Genomic DNA, 18,083 nt, shown 5'->3' with positions numbered 1-18,083 from the left:
TTTGTTCATTTCTTAGAAGAGAAGACGCTCCAGACAAGGCAGAGTGCCCAGAGTTCACGAAGATTGCACAAGAAGGGTCTCTGCCGAACCCAGGCCTGCAGCTCCACAGCCATCACAGGCTGCACCAGGGTGGGTAACATTCACACCACAGCCTGCGGCACCTGGCGGAGCCTGGGGTCACATTGAAGACGAGGTGCCAGCGCCTAACCCCTGCTCCTGGTAAAGGTGGGGAGAGCTGAGGGCACTGTCCCGAGTCCCAACACCCCTGGGCCAGCTAGACTAGGTTCCCAGGAGAATAGACCTGAATGTCTCATCTCCTCTGGCTAAAATACAAAACTCTGGATCTCTCCCTTAGCTTTCAGGGCGCCGGGAGTCAACCTGTCTCCTCACCTAGGCCAAGTGCCTGATCCTGGCCCCAGTTTCTTCTTCTTCTTCTTCTTCTTCTTCTTCTTCTTCTTCTTCTTCTTCTTCTTCTTCTTCTTCTTCTTCTTCTTCTTCTTCATCTTCTTCTTCTTCTTCTTTTTTGGTTTTTCGAGACAGGGTTTCTCTGTGTAGCTTTGGAGCCTATCCTGCCCAGCTTCTTTTCCTGTCCTCTTTGCCCCGTCTTTATTATTCATATTGTATACAAAAAAAAAAAAAAAAAAAGCCATTCTACTTGTTGCCAAATGAACTGAGGAGTAAACCCAATTAAACTGTCTTTCCTCCACCGGGCAGGAGAGGCTGCTTGGTGAAGTTGGACTGACTGTGGGGCCCTGTGCCGAGCCACCACCCTGACTAGACAGGCAGGCCAGCATCTGGCAGGCGCAGCCGTCTCCCTGGAAAACGAGATGCTTCTTATTGAGATAACGAATCGCTCCATTTAGATCCAAATTAACCTCCCCCAATTACCCCATTCTCTACCACATTTCACCAGATCGAAACCCCGTCTGCCTGCACAGTCGAGTGCCTAGCCCTCCCCAAGGCCAGGTCATGTACATCCGAAAGCCAAGGCAGCTTAACAGCCTCAGCCAGGCCAGCCGGCACCCTCCCGAGATGGGTCACGTTTTCCTTTTCTTCCTTTCTTTTTTTGGGGTGGGGGTGGAAAGCTTGATGCAGCTGCCGCTCTAAGGAGTGGGAATTTTTATTTTATTTTTTTTAGCTCCTTCTTTGAAATAAGGATGCAATATGGGATCAATTTTTGATGACAGTGAAGTAAAAGGGGAAAATAGTAGCAATTTTCTCTTCTGAACATGCCCTATTTAATGGAAGGATGTCAAGGTGGAGTTTTATATGGAGGAGAGACCATGTGTTCCCAGGGACACACGGTCAATCAGAGATGCTGGGCATGATTTCAGCTTGAGGGTGGCTGGGAACCCTTCCCCATTCCCTAGTGTCTCCCACTAGGGGGTTACTAGGGTGGGGCAAGGAAAGGTTGAGCTTCTGTCTCCCCCTTACCTGGCTCCGAAATGGACCCTCCTGGCTTTTTGCTCTGCTGGTCTCAGTTTGCATCAGGATTCTAGAGCTGAGACCCCAGGGAATCTTGTGTTAATTAGGGTTATAAAATCCTGCCCAGCTGCTGTCGCCTTTATGTTAAACCCAGGAAGCTGAGCTTTAGTTGGCCTGAGCTTCAGGGTAGGGGGTGGGAAGAGAGTAGGGAGGGGGAGGGGACTGGGTTGAAAGCCTGGCTGGCAGGGCTGGGGTAGTCAGCACACCCAACCTATTGTCTGGGGGTTCGGAATGGGGAGGTGGGGCAAGGAAGGGGTTGTTCACAGAAGACACTGAGGGGAAATGCCACGCCCCACTCCACCAGTGTCAGAGATAGTTCCGTGGATTCAGACCTGGGCTGTGTGCACTCACAGCGAGGTTCAGGTCCAGGGCAGATTGGACCAGAGGTCGGGGTTTCTACCTCGAATCTCAATTTACCCCAGAACACTTGAAATCTGGGATGCTCTCCAGCGCCCTGGCCAGTACTGGCCTTTTCCTCCAGAGGTCTAGACTTCTATGATCGTATTTCTTTCAAGGCCTTCTTCCCCTTGCAGTTGGGGGCAGAAACGAGGTAGAAGTAGTATATATTTCGAAGGCAACACAAATACAGGCATCAGATTCACAAAACCACTCCAGGCTGTGTGTCCTGAAACAGCACTCGGACACACCGGACTCCCACAGGCCTACACAAAGCTGTGGTTCCAAAGCATGTACCCCATAAACACACCTCAGCCGAGGTAGAGCCCTTCCAGAGGACAACTTTGGTGACGCACAGGAAGAAACATACTGGGTTCTTTCTATTGGTTTTTTTTTTTTTTTTCCCCACCTGCCACCCATGGACCCACTAAACACAAGCAATTCGTTCCCAAATGTCACCTTCTAGAGTCTTTGCCATAAGGTCAAAGCAATGCTGGTACAAAAGGCCTTGCTGCCTCCTTCAGAGTGCCACACAGAATAGAAATTAAGGGGTGGGCAGGGTAGGCTGGATCCAAAATGTCTGCAGATTCAAGGAGGTCATGTAGGAGCCCCTTGTCTCCGCACCTGCCCTCAACAGACACCGCCCAAAGCCCAAAGCCGTGACTGCCACCTCCTTTTCTTGCTTGGCTGTGGCCAGGCCTCTGAAATAATTAGCAATTCTGCTCAACAAAACGCAGGCCCGATGGGATAATAAACTCCAACATCTGTCAGAAGAGCGAGCTCCTATGGAATTGCCAAGAGAAACATTTTTCTCCTCATTCAATTCACATTTAAATCGAAAACAACCCCTACAAGTCTGCGCCAGGCCTGCGGCGCGGGGCTCCGGGAGCCCACAAGCTGTTCCTGGGCCTGCAAAGAGGCTCGGACGAGTGGCGATCACTCACTCAAATTAACAAATCATTTTATTTAGAAATGAAGAGAATTTGTAAGTGACGGATGGCTTCAGGGCCACTGAGGAGGAGGGAAAGCCAGTCACTGGTCCGGTTACCACAAAAGGTAGACAGCTCTATGTCCCCCTAGCAGAAAGGTCTCCCTGGGGGAACACAGAACATAAGAGCCAGCACTCTTCACAGCTGCCCAGTGAGACAGACAAGCTAGGAATCACGTTGCCATTCTAAGGGGGTACAATGAGGGCCATGGGTAAATGCCATGGGTCCCTAGTTGTACTTGTAAGCATCAGAGGGTACCTAGCCAAAGCTGGCTCTATCCCAAAAGGAGCAATTCAACCTTCGGGCTGTAGGAGGTGCTCTGCAGAAGGACAGGAGCCTTGTGTGACTTCAAGGCTGGATTTGGATATGGAAGAGATTTGCCCCTGCAATTATACTCTTGTTACGGGAGCTCCAGAGACTTGCATTCCAGACCCAGGGCTGCAGTTTGGCCATTTTTGCAATGAAGGATATACACTTGTGCCCTCTCATGTATGACAACCTCTGAAGGCCAGCTACCGAATACTAAATAAAGAAATACTGCTGGTAACAAGCTCTAGACTTTGCCAGACCACTCCTTAGAGCTCTGCGTGTCTCCATCATACCTCACTTTAGGACTTGTGAAGTGCCTGTATGTCAGCACCAGGTCTCTCTTTCAGGCTCTCACAGGACTTAACTTTTTGTTTGTTTGTTTTTCAAGACATGGTTTCTCTGTGTAACAGCCCTAGGTGTCCTGGAACTAGCTCTGTAGACCAGGCTGGCCTTGAACTCACAGAGATCCACCTGCCTCTGCCTCCCAAGGACTGGGATTAAAGGTGTGCGCCACCACCGCCTGGCGAGGACTTAACTTTAAACAGGTACAACCGTCTCCTGTGGGAGGCAGAGGTTTATTTATTTTTTCCCCTTTCAATCACAATGGTCTCAGGGCCCAGTCACTATTTCTTAAATGAACAAATGAATGGATGGATGGACAGGGGACACTGAATGTGTTTACCTTTTCATATGCTTATCCTTCTGCACGGCCCATTCCTCCCCCCCAGAGCCTCAGTCCTCTCATTCCTGTCACTACCTAGGCCTCTGCAGCTTAGTCCCCCTCATTTTGTACCCTTGTTACTCGATGGCTACAGCCCACTTTGAACCAACCTCCCCACCCCCACCCCCACCCCACCCCAGTGTTGGAGATTGAACACAACCTCACAATGCTCGCCATGCCCTTCACCACTATGCTACAGCCCCAGCCTTGGACCAGATTTTCTCGAGTCAGCTGGGACCTGGTTCCTCTTTGTCCTTCCTCGGGCCATGGCTGGGCCTCGTGAGGTTGAGGGCTTGACCCATCTTGGAGAGCTTCCTGGCTGGAAATACCATGGGCTTTAAAACAAATCTAGAAGGTGGGGGTTGGGGGGGCTTGTAGAGGACAAGACGACAAGATGGGGCTAAAGGGATGGAACATAAGAGAAAAAGTGTCTAGGGAGGCAGAGGGAGGCTGGGGCCTACTGGAAATGGAGTTCATTTGTACGTCTATGTGGTGCCCAAATCAAGTTCACCTGGAAACTTGTACAAGGCCATGTTGCTGCGGAAGGAGCCTTGAAGGGACAGAGCAATGCCTCTTCTCACCTCTCCAGGCTCTCTGGACTTTGCTAGCATGCTTGGGGGATTAATAAATGAGTGGAGCTTGGCATGATGGGGCTCAGGGAAGGCTGAATACACTACACTGGGAGGAAGAAGACTGCCATCCTTGGTTTGGGAATTACTGCCCCCACCCCCACCCCAGAGGATGGAGAAGATGGTAGGGCTGCACCAGGCAAGGCCAGAGGAGGGACACACAGCTCCTTTCCTAAGACTGCCAACCCTAGAGCCACGGCGTACCTGTGAAGGAAGCAGGCACTGCCTGGGGCTCAGTAGGGCTGGACCACTGATGCAGGAATACAGTCAGTGCCCAACAAGTAAGTCTTCAAGGGTGACCTTTGCCATCATCAAGAGGCTGCCAGGATTCTGATGCAGGCCTGGCTTTAATCCTGAGCCCGAGGTTCAGGGCTCCTGTTGCCCTCTGCCATCTTTCCCTGCACTACTACCTCTTCCTCCACGGTCCCTTCTGTGCGCCCCTCCCCACTCTGTTTGTTTGTTGTCTTGTGTGTGTTTATATTTGTGTGTGCTGGGGGTATGAGGGCAAACCTGTCTTCCTCAATACCTCAATACCTTCTCTGTTTTATTTTTTTATTTTTGAGTCAAAATCTCTTATTGAACCTTGAGCTGACCAGTTGGCTAGACTTGTTGGCTAACAAGCTCCAATGATCCTCCTGTCTCCCCCTTCCTAATGCTGGGATTACAAGTGTGTGCCGCCATGCTTGACTTTTACTGGGGTGCCAGGGACCCGAACTTAGTTTCTCACACTTGCACAGCACGCATCCGATCAACTGAGCTATCTCCCAGAGCTCCTGCTTATTTATTTATTGATAAATAGTTCAGGCTATCCTCAAATTCACTATGTAGCTGAGGATGACCCCGGACTTCTAATTGTCCTGCTCCTACGTTTCAAGTTCTGGCTTTGCAGTTCATTTGCTGCCATGCTTGGTTTCTGCCTTTCCTAAATGGCTCACAGGTTTCTTAACTCTTTATTCCCTGTGGTGATATCTCCCTTAACACTTACTCCCAGGCTAGCTGGGGTGGTCGCAGGGTCTATTAAACAGAGGACATTCAGGGTGTCTCAGGAGGGATGTCGAGGGCAGCCTAGAAGACAAGTGTGTGTGTGCGCGTGTGTGTGCGCGCACGCGTGCATGTGTGTCTCATTCTAGCTCCACAGGGCTGACTCCTCCATCACAGCCCCTTCTCTGGTGCCTCCTGGCTGTGTCTACTGCTATTGCTTCAGGCTGAAGCAGGAGAGGGAGGTGGGGGGAAGGGATCGCCTAGAGGCATGCAATCCTTTGGTAATGCCTCAGTTCCTCTGTGGCTGCGGCCTGCCTGGCTTGAATTCTGAATTTCTAGGCATGCAGGGGTTTACATGGGGATGGTCTCTGCCTTGGGGGGTGGGGAAATATAACCCACTGGGAGCATCTTAAGGGTAATACATGGATCTCCCTGGGGAAATCTGTGAGTTTGTGACCTGCTGTGGATGTGGGGAGGAACACCGTTGGAGACTCAATTCAATTTCCTGGGCTAGGGAGAGGTTTTGGTAGAGAGTGTCTATACCCAAATTCTCCAGAGATGCGGTCCAGGAACTACAATCACTGTGTGACCCATTGAAGAACTTTGAAACAATTCTAATTGTGAAGCAGGGAGCTGGAGACATAGTGGCATCTGTCTCCAGGGTCGGCACAGACTGACAGGTCACTTGCCTGGGAGAAAGAGCTGGACTAGCCCCCTCCAGTCTATTAATTACAGATTCTGATTTGGTTCCCTGACATCAAGGACCTGTATCTCCAGCATCCCTCGGGCCTTGATCTTGTGAGCCAAGATCTGACAATGTGCCCCTGAGCTCTGAGTTGGGAATTTGACCTGTGATGCTTCAGTGACCTAATTGGTGACCTTGAGACCCATGATACCAGCCCTGGGCTGTAACTTGCTTGGTAGGTACTTCCTTAGCTTGCAACCCATGGACTCACACGACCCTGAGGCCACCACTGCTAACAGCACCCTCACAGAGAAGCAGGCGGCCCCTTTACTCAGGGAAGCCCTGGCCTGTTTAATGGGCACATGCTGTGTCCCTGAGTGACTATACGGGATGTAGTGGAGACACACACCAGGCCCCCAGAAGCTCCACTTTGGACACGACATCTAGGTCCTTAGAAACCCTGCTCCTGGCAGAGTTGGGGAGCCACAGAGCGGGGTATCCTCCTTGGGGCTAGGGCCTGGTTCCCAGGATCCTCTATTGAGACTCAGACAGGCCTGACCTCCAACTCCTTGCCTTCACCCATCCTGCCTTCTAAGAGGAAAATCACAGGGAAGTAAACCTTGAAGGGAGAAAGGAGAATGTTTTTAATTAAAAGTTTAAGAGAATTCACATCCCGAGGGAATCACAGCAAGAAAAGGCGGGGAGACAAAGGGCGGGGGAGCAGAAAAGTAGGCCACACCAGCTAAGGCTCCGAGCCCAGTTCTTCCAGTTGCTTCCTGCACTGCACTGGAGGATCGGCAGGCTGGGCCCTGTGCAAAGCAGCCTCAGTTCTCCATTGGCAGAATGGAGATAACGGGGCTCAGCTCTGATAGCCAGCCTGGGACCGTTCTGAGTAAGAGTTTAAAGCTGGGCATGACAGCACGCATTAACAATACTAACAATCAGGAGACAGAAGCAGAAAGAACATCATCACTTGGAGGCCAGCCTGGGCTACCTATAAGGCCCTGCTTTGAAACAGAATCAACACAAAATCAACCAACCAATTGGCTTAAACGAGGGATTGCTCCCTCTGCTTAGCCCCAGACATTTCTGATCCTAGGAAGATGAGGCTTGAGGCTTGGTCGGGAGCTGTCATGCTTGGCCAAGGCCTAGGGACATGCAACCCACTGTGGAGTTCTGAATGTATCTTGTCTACAGTCGATGACTTCAAGGAGCCTGAGGGCTCATCCATCGCCTCTGCCTACTTTTGTCCAACTTGCCTACTACATACTTGACCATCGCATGCTGGGCTGTGAGTGACAACACCACCATGTGTTTTACTAGTCTGAGCCCTGCGATTGGGCCATGCTTGGGTGTGGATAAAACGGGTGGCTATTCTTAGGAAGGGACCGGCTGAGGTCTGTGCAGTCCCTTTCTCCTGGCATGGGGGGGGGGGGCTCTGACATCCTTAGGCCTAATCCACTGACTTGCTTCTACTGATCAGACTGGGGCTGGGCTGTATTAAGGGGGTCACTGCTTGTGGGGCCCCGAGTGGAGGAAATGGGGGCCAAAGCTAACCTGCGAGATGTCCCTACACCCAGAAGTCTCTCTCTACCCTTCCACCCTGTACTGGGAGAGGAAAAAGTGAAGGGGAAATATGACAGATGCAATAGTTTGCAAAATGAACTAATTACACGGCAGTCACACAGGGAGATGAGATTAGCAGAGGAACGTTTGATAAAAGGAGCCCGGGTGTGCACTTGAGTGGCAGGAAAACGCCAGCGTTATTTGGAGATTGTGGAACGTGGTAGTCCTGCTGAGACTCGGAGAATGGGGGCAGTGGTCCCCTGAACTAGACCATGGTCACAAGTCTGGGTTGTCACCACTGTCCATGGACTGTGGTTTACCTGTTGGCCCCAACTCTCCTAAGTGACTGGGTCCCTGGAGCCTACCTAAAAGCTGGTTAGAAGAAGCAGGGCCCCGAGGTCCCCAGTTCTGGGAGCCAGGGCTTCAAGCTATAAGCTCAGTAGATGGCCCTGCTAAACTCCAGGCAGAATGTGGTGTAGCCACTGCAAAGTTACCCAAGACCCTGGGATTTGAGAGAGGCCAGGCTTTCACCAGCCCTTGCCTGTAAGTATCCTACTGTTACACCCCACAAGCTCCAGGCTTGTCTCCTGATGAGGAGGCAAGTGACCGTCTGAGGAAGGTGGGTAGGAGAAAGGCAGTAAGTGCTGCCCACTTTTTGACAATCCCTTTGGATTCCTGGGGGTTTGGCTGCAGCCCACTCCCATTCAATATTTCCTGCCTCACACATGGGAGCACCAGGAAGTGTCCGACTCCCACCTCCTAGCCCCATCGCCGTCAACCCACTCTTGCTGACTCTCTTGAGTCTGAGATTCCTCCACTCTTCCTCATCAGGCTGCAGGCCCTCAGCCCCTCTCCTAACACCCATGATGGCCTCTCCTTTTCCTTGAGCACACCCTCTTCCTGTGTTGGAGACTGGATGGACCACTCACTTCAGAGCTCAGGCATGTAGCTCCGCCCCTCTTCCTTTCCTCTTCCAGAATGCTTTCCCTGCTGAGGGGCAAACTACTTCCTTTTCTCTGGCCTTGGCCTCAGTGCCACTTTTCTGTGCTTCCAAGCAACTGGGACACCTTTCCAAAGCATCCCAAAGGGAGAGCACTTTGTCAGGTCCCATTCCAGAATCCACCATCCAGAAAAGGCTAAGCCCCTCCTCCAGGAGTCTCCACATGCACAATTTTGTTGTGTCTCAGTCAGAGGGAATCACTCAGTAAGCCCACCAGTGGATTCTTAGCACCCAGCTCCCAGGTAAGGCAACCAAGCAGAGAAATGAACTGGCTAGCAGCATGCTCCGAGGCTGACATGACTGTGACCTCACTTTTCTTTTTACACAGGTGCCTTGTCCTGCCCTGGAGGGCTGTTCCCAGTGAGTCATTCTCTCAGGCACATCTCTGGAAAACCTGCTCCTTCACTGCTCTCTGATCCACCGTTGCCATCTGTTTTTGAGAGCCAGCCTCAGCCCTCTCCCCGGTACAGTGGCTCATTCCCACTCTCCTAGGCTATATGGACATCAGCTTCCCTGGTTCATGGCCTCCTGGAGTCACACAGGCTCTGTCCCCTGCCCTGTTTCTGCCTTACTGCCTGTCTATTCATCTGGTCACCTGCTTAAGCCTCTTTTAGGTTGCTGGACCTGGTGACTGGGGACACACAGGAGGAGGGGACCTGGGATTATGGGAGGTCAGAGGGACCCTGAACAAAGGGCTGGGGCACCTTGTAATTAGCCTCAAAGCCTTGAAGACTGCCTCTGCCTGCAACTCCTGAGTTGTGTATGGGGGAACTTGCTTTCCCTGGTTTCCAGTTGTCTGCCTCATCATACTTGGCATTCCTGTGCACAAATGTATGGGCTGTAGGTGAGGAGATATATCAAGTAGTTCACTGACCCTGATCCAGCCAGGTTCAGTAAGAGCTGAACCCCAGGTCCCTGGGTGGCTGGAGGATGCAGCCTCTTATCTTTAGCTATCTCCATAGCTGGGTTCCAGCTGGTGTTGATACGGCAAAAACGGGACGACTCCCATTCTCTGAGGAATAGAGTGGCAAACATGGGGAGGCTGCAACAAAGGGCCATCGATCGTGCCCAGCTTTCCAAACACCAGTTCCAAGGCCTGGGCCAGAAGCTAGGCAGCTCTGCAGTGCAGCCTGGATGCTGGGAGCCATGGGGGTGCAAGTCGGGTATAGAGTTCCTTGTCAAGTCCCCAGAAGAGGGCGGGCTGACTGGGTGGGGCTGAGGATCTACTTCTGGTCCCTAAACTTCTGTGTTCCCTCCACGTTCTTCCTCCCTGGCTAAATCCTCCTCTTCCAGGTCCCCTAGGCTTAGCCCCAAGTTCCACACTTTGTGACATGGATCATAACACTGCCATCTTGAGCAGAATGTACTCCCTTAGGTCTGTGCACACTGTCCCTGTCCCTGGTGACATAGGATGATGCCTGCACACAACAGGCAAGTACTTAGTACTGACAAAAACTGAAGCAGGGACACTTGAAGTGCCTAGAATCCTGTGACTTGATAAGCCGGTCACTTGGCCCTCTCACTACCCATGTTGTGTCTATCACCTGACGTCAATGACACCAACTTCTGACCAGTGCTTTCTCCCGTAGGCAGGCCCCCACTGTCAGCGTGGAGGTGCTGTCTATTGTGTAGCTTGAAACTCACAAAACCAGGCGAGTCTGCTCCTAGAGCATGCTTTGAGAATGTGCATTAAGTATCCCAGTGATCAGATGGTGACTTCTGTCCCTAGCTTCACCTCTGCCACATTGCCTCTTCCCTGCAGTGGAAACTGAGGCACAGGTTACACCTTCTGCTCATGCTCCTTACCAGGCCAGTACGGGACTAGACATTGCTGAGATAGCCCTTCTTTTTGCCTTTGACAATTCCTCCTGTCTTCTAAGACTGGTTTAAATTGCCGGCTCCTCCAGGCAGTCATCTTAGACTTCTCAGTTCCATGGTGGCTAATTTACACACTGACACCCCATAGGTTATTGTCTATCTCCTTGAAATCTGGGGCCCAGAGGGTCAGGATCAGCCTGGCTGGCACACTGTTACCCTCCCCAGCCCTCATACACAAGGATTTCAGAACAAAGGGCCACATGCTATTAAAACTCAATTAAATTTCTCACTTCTACGATCCTAAATTAGTCTGGTTTGTCCCTGTGGCACCTGTAGGTCCTTTTTCTCTGCCTCCAAGGAGTTATTTGCCAGCTAGGATTCCCTACCCCCACCAGTCCCAGAAGAGTAGGCACAAGTAAGAGGGGACTCTCCCCCTGAGTTTAGGCCTTGTCTGGGGAATAGAATTCAGTGTTCCTCCTTGGGCTCAGGAATCATTTCCTTTATCTAGTTGGCCCTGCCCCTGAGTCAGGGTGATGTTTCTTCCTGGTCTAATACAGTCAAGCTATCAGCAGCCCCGTCCCTCTAACCTTCTGCCACTGGGAGAGCTAGCTACAGTGTGTGTGTTTCATCTCTTAGACCTTAGGGGTATTGCACCCCATCCACAAACCCCTTCCTTTGATTAACAGATGCTGGGGAATGGCTGTGGCTCTTCCAGGCCCTTTTTTCTGGAGGTCCCAGGTAAAGAGCCTACCACACAAGGGCAATTTGAGACTAGAGGAGGCCAGCTCCAAATAGACAAATCTGGCATTTCTGGAGGCCCAATAGGTCTTAGTCAGCTGGACAGGTAAAGATAATGGAATGATGAGACTCTGGGATCCCTTGGCTATGCCCTAGCCACACTATACTTGTATGGTCCCCCTAATAACTCAGGGAGTCTAGCTCTTGGCCCCACCAGCACAGCCTGGAGTCCTCCAGATTATCTCAGAGTCTTCTGGCCATCCAACCAGGGTGTAGGTAGGAGAGGAGGGATCCACGTTCATGTCCACTGGGAACTGGGAACAGAGTGTCTTTCTCTTGTGCATGCTGACTGACTTCTAGGACAAGGATGCTTGGGTGTGTGGAGAGTGATCATCAGCTTCTACACATTTTCAGGCCACCTCCTCTGAGGGCCCTTCCCTGACCTCTGTCCCTACACGGTGACTTAGGAGGAAGCTCGGTGCCACCCGGGCTTCACCACTCCTGCCCCACCCGTCTTCCTTCTGACCACACACATGGAAGGTGTTCCATAGATGCCCATTCACTAATCCAATGCATCCTTGTCCCCAGGGGCCCCCAGCTGGCTCCTCTGGGTGGCACCTTGCCAGGAAGCAGCACTGTTTGGGTGAGGGGAGAATAATCAGCCGTAAACGCCGCAATCAGGGAGAAAAGGCTGCTCAGGCCCTTGGCTCCCACGCGTGCGCCTAATTGGCTCCACGTGTCTGCAGCTCCTTTCAAGAGCGGGAAAGTGGAAGGGTCAAGATCTCTTAATGTTCGTAATGGAAGGGAGAAAGAAGCCACTGCCAGCCCCACATAAACACCTTTTAATTGCTCAGAGAAGGGTGGGCGGAGGCAACGGGTGCTACAGACTCCCTTGCCTGTCAGCCCACCATTACTGTGCCTGTTCTGAGTCGGACCCCAGAAGCTGAGCTCCAGCAGAATCTGGAGCCAGGGTCCAGCATCTTACAAAGCTGCTTACAAAGCTCCTACTGCAGGCCAGGGCTTGGCAGATGACTCGTGGCCTGGATTTCCCAGGACCAAGTTATTTGTCGAACCCTCATCAATGGACCCAGCTGAACTGGCCTCCAGCTGCTCAGTACCCAACCATTCCCCTTGCTGCCTCTTCCAGGCAGCCTTCCCTATTGCCCCTTTGGAAGCAAGGAATCTTTCTCTTGCTGAGGCTGCCCTATTCCATTTGCACGTGGGACTTCTATTCATTATTGTCCCATGGCTTGGGCCATCTGACCAGGAAACACTAGGCTGTACTTGGAGACATGACGGTTAGAGTGATGGGCTACTGGCTTCTAGTGGGTAGATGGCAAGGATGCTCCAGGGCTTGGAGCAGGCCCCGCAAGGACTGATCCAGTTCACAGTGCCCCTGGTACTAAGGCCGAGGCTCTGCTCAAAACGAAGCTTTGGAAAGGAAGCAGCAACTGAGTGGGAACTGGGAGGAAAGAGAACAGCCTATCCTCAAGCCCCTGGCCTCTACCTCCTGCCCTCTTGAACACCCAGCTCAGAGCCCCATTCCTGAACAGACCCGGCCACACTGCCAACATGTGTCAGCTAATTGGGTTAAGTGGCCATTAGCGGCAAAAGCAGGGCGACTGCGCTCAGAAGGGTTTTTAATTCTACTCTTTAAATGATTCTAATTCCCCAGAGGCTACTGATGGTGGGGGTGCTGCCCACTGGAACCCCCAGATCCAAGGCTAGGTCTGCATTTCCCCCCTGCCCCACCCATGTGAGCTTTGTGAGGGGCCTATGGGAGGGACACACATTGTCTAAGAAAGAAAGTGAGGGAACAGGGATTTGTCCAAGATCACTAAGTCTTCACAGATCAAGGTCCTGTCCTTCTGTAGACAACTAATGCTACATGGTCATAATGGTGGCACATATGAAGGTGTTGTCAGTTTGCATGGCCTGAGATTCTAGGTTCTGGAGTACCCAGCCAGGCTTTACCACTGGCTGGCCACTTTACCCTGGCTTGTCTAAGTTGGAAGACAAAAGGACTTCTTGGAGCAGGCTGCCAGTTTCCACACAGATGTGCACAGTAATGTGCTTTGGTCCAGGTGCCACATCTTGGGTGCCCTGGCCCTGGTATTCCCATTCTCTGGCAATCAGTTCTCTAAGCCATCATGCCCTTAGCTTACCTATGGGCCTGTGTCTCACTTCAGCCAAGACCTCTTCTCTGAGCCACATGGCAAAGGTGCCAGGGATGGGTGGCAAGCAACACAGCCTTCAAGGACAGTGTCCTTTATGAATGACAGCTCTTGGAGTTGTGAAACTAGAGGTACTGGGCAGGGAGGTGCTCATGCCCTTAGTTTTATTTATGTTTCTGAGAACATAAATAAAACTGAACTCTTGAACTCAAGCAATTCTCTTACCTTAGCCTCCTGAGTAACTGGCACTACAGGCACAGAGAGGGAAGCTAGGGACTGAGATGGATGGTCTTGGCATATGAAGGTAGGAACATGGCCTGTCCTTCCCTACTGCACCTTCAGCAACAGCACGGGAATTACCACATGGTTGGCCATAAGTGAACTTTGGTGACAACGCCAAGGTTGGGGGACATAACAAAGAATAAATGACCATTCCAATTAAGGCGCTGTATGCCAGTTCCTCATTGAGAGGGGCTGGGACATGACAGTTGTGTTTCAAATCTGCCCAAGTTCTTCTGGTGTACAATAGGAACTAAGGCACCTTCTTGTCTCTTCTGGGGCACAAGTCCCTAAAAAGCTCTGGCTCAAAGGCCTCGTCTCCTTTGGTAGTTGAAGTTTCAAGACAGGGTTCCCTCCACATGTCCAAAGCAGAGAGACTAGCATGGTTCCTGAACCTGGGGACCCTGCTCGCCTGTGTTTGCAAGGCCCTGAGCTGGCCGGCTTCTATCTGATGGGCCCTGACTGGACAATACAGTGAACTAGTGCCCTGCAGTGCTCAGTTCCCTCTTTGCAAGCCCAAATTAAGATTCAAGACCGGGTCAATGGTTTTTAAATTGGATTTCTGGGTGGGGTCCAGGGAAGGAGGAACGATGAAATGGGGGTGGGGGGCCAAGACCCCCCCTAGCCCATCCCCTCACTTGCACTCAGGCTGCACACAGATGTGGGAAAGAAGAAAAGGACCAGAACTTGATTAAAAGCAAATTCAAAGTATAACAAAGTTCAAAGGTTACTTTGAACAATTAGAACCAAGCGGTAGGCAGTCCTTCTGTCCTCTGGGGATGCAGGGTAAGCCTGGAATCAGACTGCAACAGGAGGTGGTGCTGGGTGGGCAAGGATTGCAGCCTTAGGGCCTGCCTTGGGACTGTGGGGAGCCACAGGCCAGGATCCAAGTCAGGAAGACCTGTATTCAAATTCTGGTTCTTTAGCATCCTGTCCAGTCACCTCCCAGCCTCAATGTCCCCCTCTATAAGAGGGAAGGGCAAAGACTTCCTTTTGAGGTTGCTATGAGAATGACTCTTCATACCCTGACCACACGGTGAGGGCCTTTTCCCATCATTCTTCCATTGAAGATCATTTTGTATTGGGCCCTGACTATGTACCAGGGAATAGGCTGGTGCTGTCAACTCAGTGAAAGGAGGCAAGTATCCGTCCTGTCTCTCAGGCAGGGATGAGGATGTGGGGTACACAATGAGAGTTGCACTAAGACTCCAAGCCCATGGTCATGCACCAACCCTCTCTGCTATTAGGCCGGTTTTTCCTGTAGTATTGGTTAAGGGGAGGTAGGGAATGACTCAAGACTATGGTTTCTGAGGAGGAGAGTGGGGCCTGCATTCTGGGATGCTGTCACTGCCACCATTCAGCATAGCCTCTACCAAGGTGACCCATCCTGAAGTCTTTGAGTGATGCCCCCAGAGACATGAACATGACCTTTCCCACACATACCTGATGTCAACACTAATTTGGCTGGCAAGCCAGGTACGGTGGTATATGTTTGTAATCCCAGTTCAGGAGGCATGGAAGTATGAGGCCAGCCTGGGCTACATACTTAAATCTTATCTTAAAAAAAAAAGTTTGAGCAAGACAGCCTCATTCTGCAAATTGGGAAGGGGCAGGAAAACTAGGAAGCAGTGTGCAAACTACGGGTCTGGAATTAGGGAGGGGCAAGGAGGCAGAATAAGATAAAAGGGACACACTGGGGAGAGGCAGTGACGTGCTAGCCGAGTAGGTGAGCACATGGTTGAATACTACAGCTGAAAACTGGCTTTGCCCCTTCTATGGCAGCCTGTCTTCCAACTGACTTCCCTGATCTGGGACCAGATATCCTGAAAATCAGGCCAGGGTAGGTTTTTTAGGCACAGCTCTGGGTTTGCTGGGCTCACAATTGTTGAGTGATCCTTGGAATTATTTTCCCTCAAATTAGAAGGCCAGCCCAACCCTCTTCCATGCACCTAGGTCACACAGGGCAGGACCCTGTGAGGGACAGTGGGGTCCAGCTACTGGAAAAGGGGACTCCTCCTCCTCCTCCTCCTCCTTCTTCTTCTGGTTTTTCGAGACAGGGTTTCTCTGTGTAGCTTTGGAACCTATCCTAGCACTCGATCTGGAGACCAGGCTGGCCTCAAACTCACAGAGATCCTCCTGCCTCTGCCTCCTGAGTGCTGGGATTAAAGGTGTGCGCCACCCACGCCCGGCTGGGGACTCCTTCTTTACTGAGGTCTAGATATGGAGGATCTAGGCTAGTTGCCTTGACTTGACCCTGGCCATAGTTGTGGATGGATGTGCTAATTTTTTAAAAATTGCTGTATTGAGATTTAATTGACATAGCAAATTTAGTCACATTAAACATGCATTTCAGTGGTTCTTAGTATAATTAGAGTCATACAACTACGACCATAATCTAAACTTAGAATACTTCCATCACCACCAAAAAGAGACCCGTAATCACCAGACCTGCTCCTCCCCACTAGCCCTTGGCAACCAGTAAGTCAGCTTTCCATGTCTGTGAATTTGCCTTTACTTGACATTTGATAGAAACAGGATCACACTTGTGGCCTTTGTCACTGGCTTCTTTCACTTGGCATCATTCGTTTCAGTCCATCCATGTTGTAGGGCATAGCGAGACTTTTTTTTTTTTTTTTTTTTTTTTTTTTTTTGTAAACCAGAAGTTCTACATAGGCCTGGGGGGGGGGGCAACTACAATGGTGCCCTTACCTGGGGTCAGAATGGATGCTTCTTGCCCATTTATGAATGACTTCCTAGCACCTGAGGGCCTCTTCCCACCTGCTGTCCTGGGAGTGAGTAGGGGTCTGGTTGCTTTGTCAGGCTAGCCTGGCAGGTCTTACCACTTATGCAAACCCCAGTGCCTGAGAGCTACAGCCTCTCTGAGTATAAATTGGGAGACTGAGGCCCAGAGCAGGCAGAGAAATATTTAAGATCTGGGCAGAGCAGGGACTCCAGCCTTCCCCATCTGTGGCTGCCTCTGTGTCATCCCCTCCCTCCCAGGTCCTGCAGCCCACCTAGGGGCATACTCTACCAACAAGCCACTGTTCTGACCCAGTACTCACTCCCTCACCTACAGACAAGCCAGGAGACTGAGGAGTGAGAAAGTTCCAAGGCCCTGCAGGAGGGAGGTCTGCCAGGTCAGCTCACATGCAGCCAAACCCAATTGCAACTGCCATGGCTGCGCACAGCCCTGTAAACTATTTCTCCTGCCGAAATTCAGGGATCCAAGTGCTCTGTGACAATGAGGGCTGGAGCACCATCTTCAGTCAAGGCCACCGCACCCAGCCTTCCCTTAATGTTCTCACGCTCCCGATACACTGGCCTACCTTTAGGGCCTGCACCTTCCTGTCCAGCAGGCTCTCAATGTCCCCTGCCACCTTCTCCACCAATTTCTGTGGTTCGTTCTCTTGTACTTCAAACAGGTTCCGATTGTCCTTGTAGATCTAGAAGGAAGCAGAGATCAAGGGTGAGGCCATGGTCTCACACACTGTCACTGAATGTGCAGCTCAGTTCAGCCCTTAGCCCTATAGGACCCTGGCTTTAGTCCCAACAAGCAGAGTCCAGGACCTTCATGATCTCAGAGGAGGGGAACACAGGGCTGGGGCTCTAGAGCTTGCATCTGGGATGAAGGTCCAGGGTGAGCTAGTTGGTGGCCAGTGTTGGTGGTTGATGGGTCCAAGTTTGCCTTGTCTGTGCCCCAGGGATCCCCTTTCAGGGGTCATGAGTTGTATCCACTGTTAATTCAAAGTGGCTTAAGCAGCAGAGGGGAAGGGTAAGCTGTCTGGGAAGCAAAAGGCAGTGTGTAGTGAGGGAGATGGAGTTAAAAAGCGTGTGTCATAAACCACATCCCAACATGGAGACGCTCTCACACCCACAGTGCACATAAATGCACATATCCCAACATGGAGACGCTCTCACACTCACAGTGCACATATATGCACATATCCACAACATGGAGACGCTCTCACACCCACAGTGCACATATATGTACATATCCACAACTTGGAGACGCTCTCACACCCACAGTGCACATATATGCACATATCCACAACATGGAGACGCTCTCACACCCACAGTGCACATATATGCACATATCCACAACATGGAGACGCTCTCACACCCACAGTGCACATATATGCACATATCCACAACATGGAGATGCTCTCACACCCACACGTGCACATATATGCACATATCCCAACATGGAGACGCTCTCACACCCACAGTGCACATATATGCACATATCCACAACATGGAGACGGTTTCATACCCACAGTGCACATATATGCACATATCCACAACATGGAGACGCT

The 18,083-nt window shown here is 51.3% G+C and overlaps 1 protein-coding gene across 6 annotated transcripts in view; it reads right to left on the bottom strand.

The window, feature by feature from the left end:
- The window catches only part of Cacna2d2 (calcium voltage-gated channel auxiliary subunit alpha2delta 2), a 133,226-nt gene that overhangs the window by 48,987 nt on the left and 66,156 nt on the right, over positions 1 to 18,083 (bottom strand). For all 6 annotated transcript variants that reach the window (XM_035443932.1, XM_035443935.1, XM_027414454.2 and 3 more), the window contains exon 3: positions 17,097 to 17,213. In XM_035443932.1, coding sequence (XP_035299823.1) covers positions 17,097 to 17,213 — 117 coding nt within the window. The remainder of the gene's footprint in view (positions 1 to 17,096; positions 17,214 to 18,083) is intronic.

Source organism: Cricetulus griseus, chromosome 4 (assembly GCF_003668045.3).
Source record: "Cricetulus griseus strain 17A/GY chromosome 4, alternate assembly CriGri-PICRH-1.0, whole genome shotgun sequence".
In the NCBI taxonomy this organism is placed as follows: Eukaryota; Metazoa; Chordata; class Mammalia; order Rodentia; family Cricetidae; genus Cricetulus; species Cricetulus griseus.
Note: the sequence above shows the minus strand (reverse complement) of the source record. Positions and strands in the feature narration are given on the sequence as shown.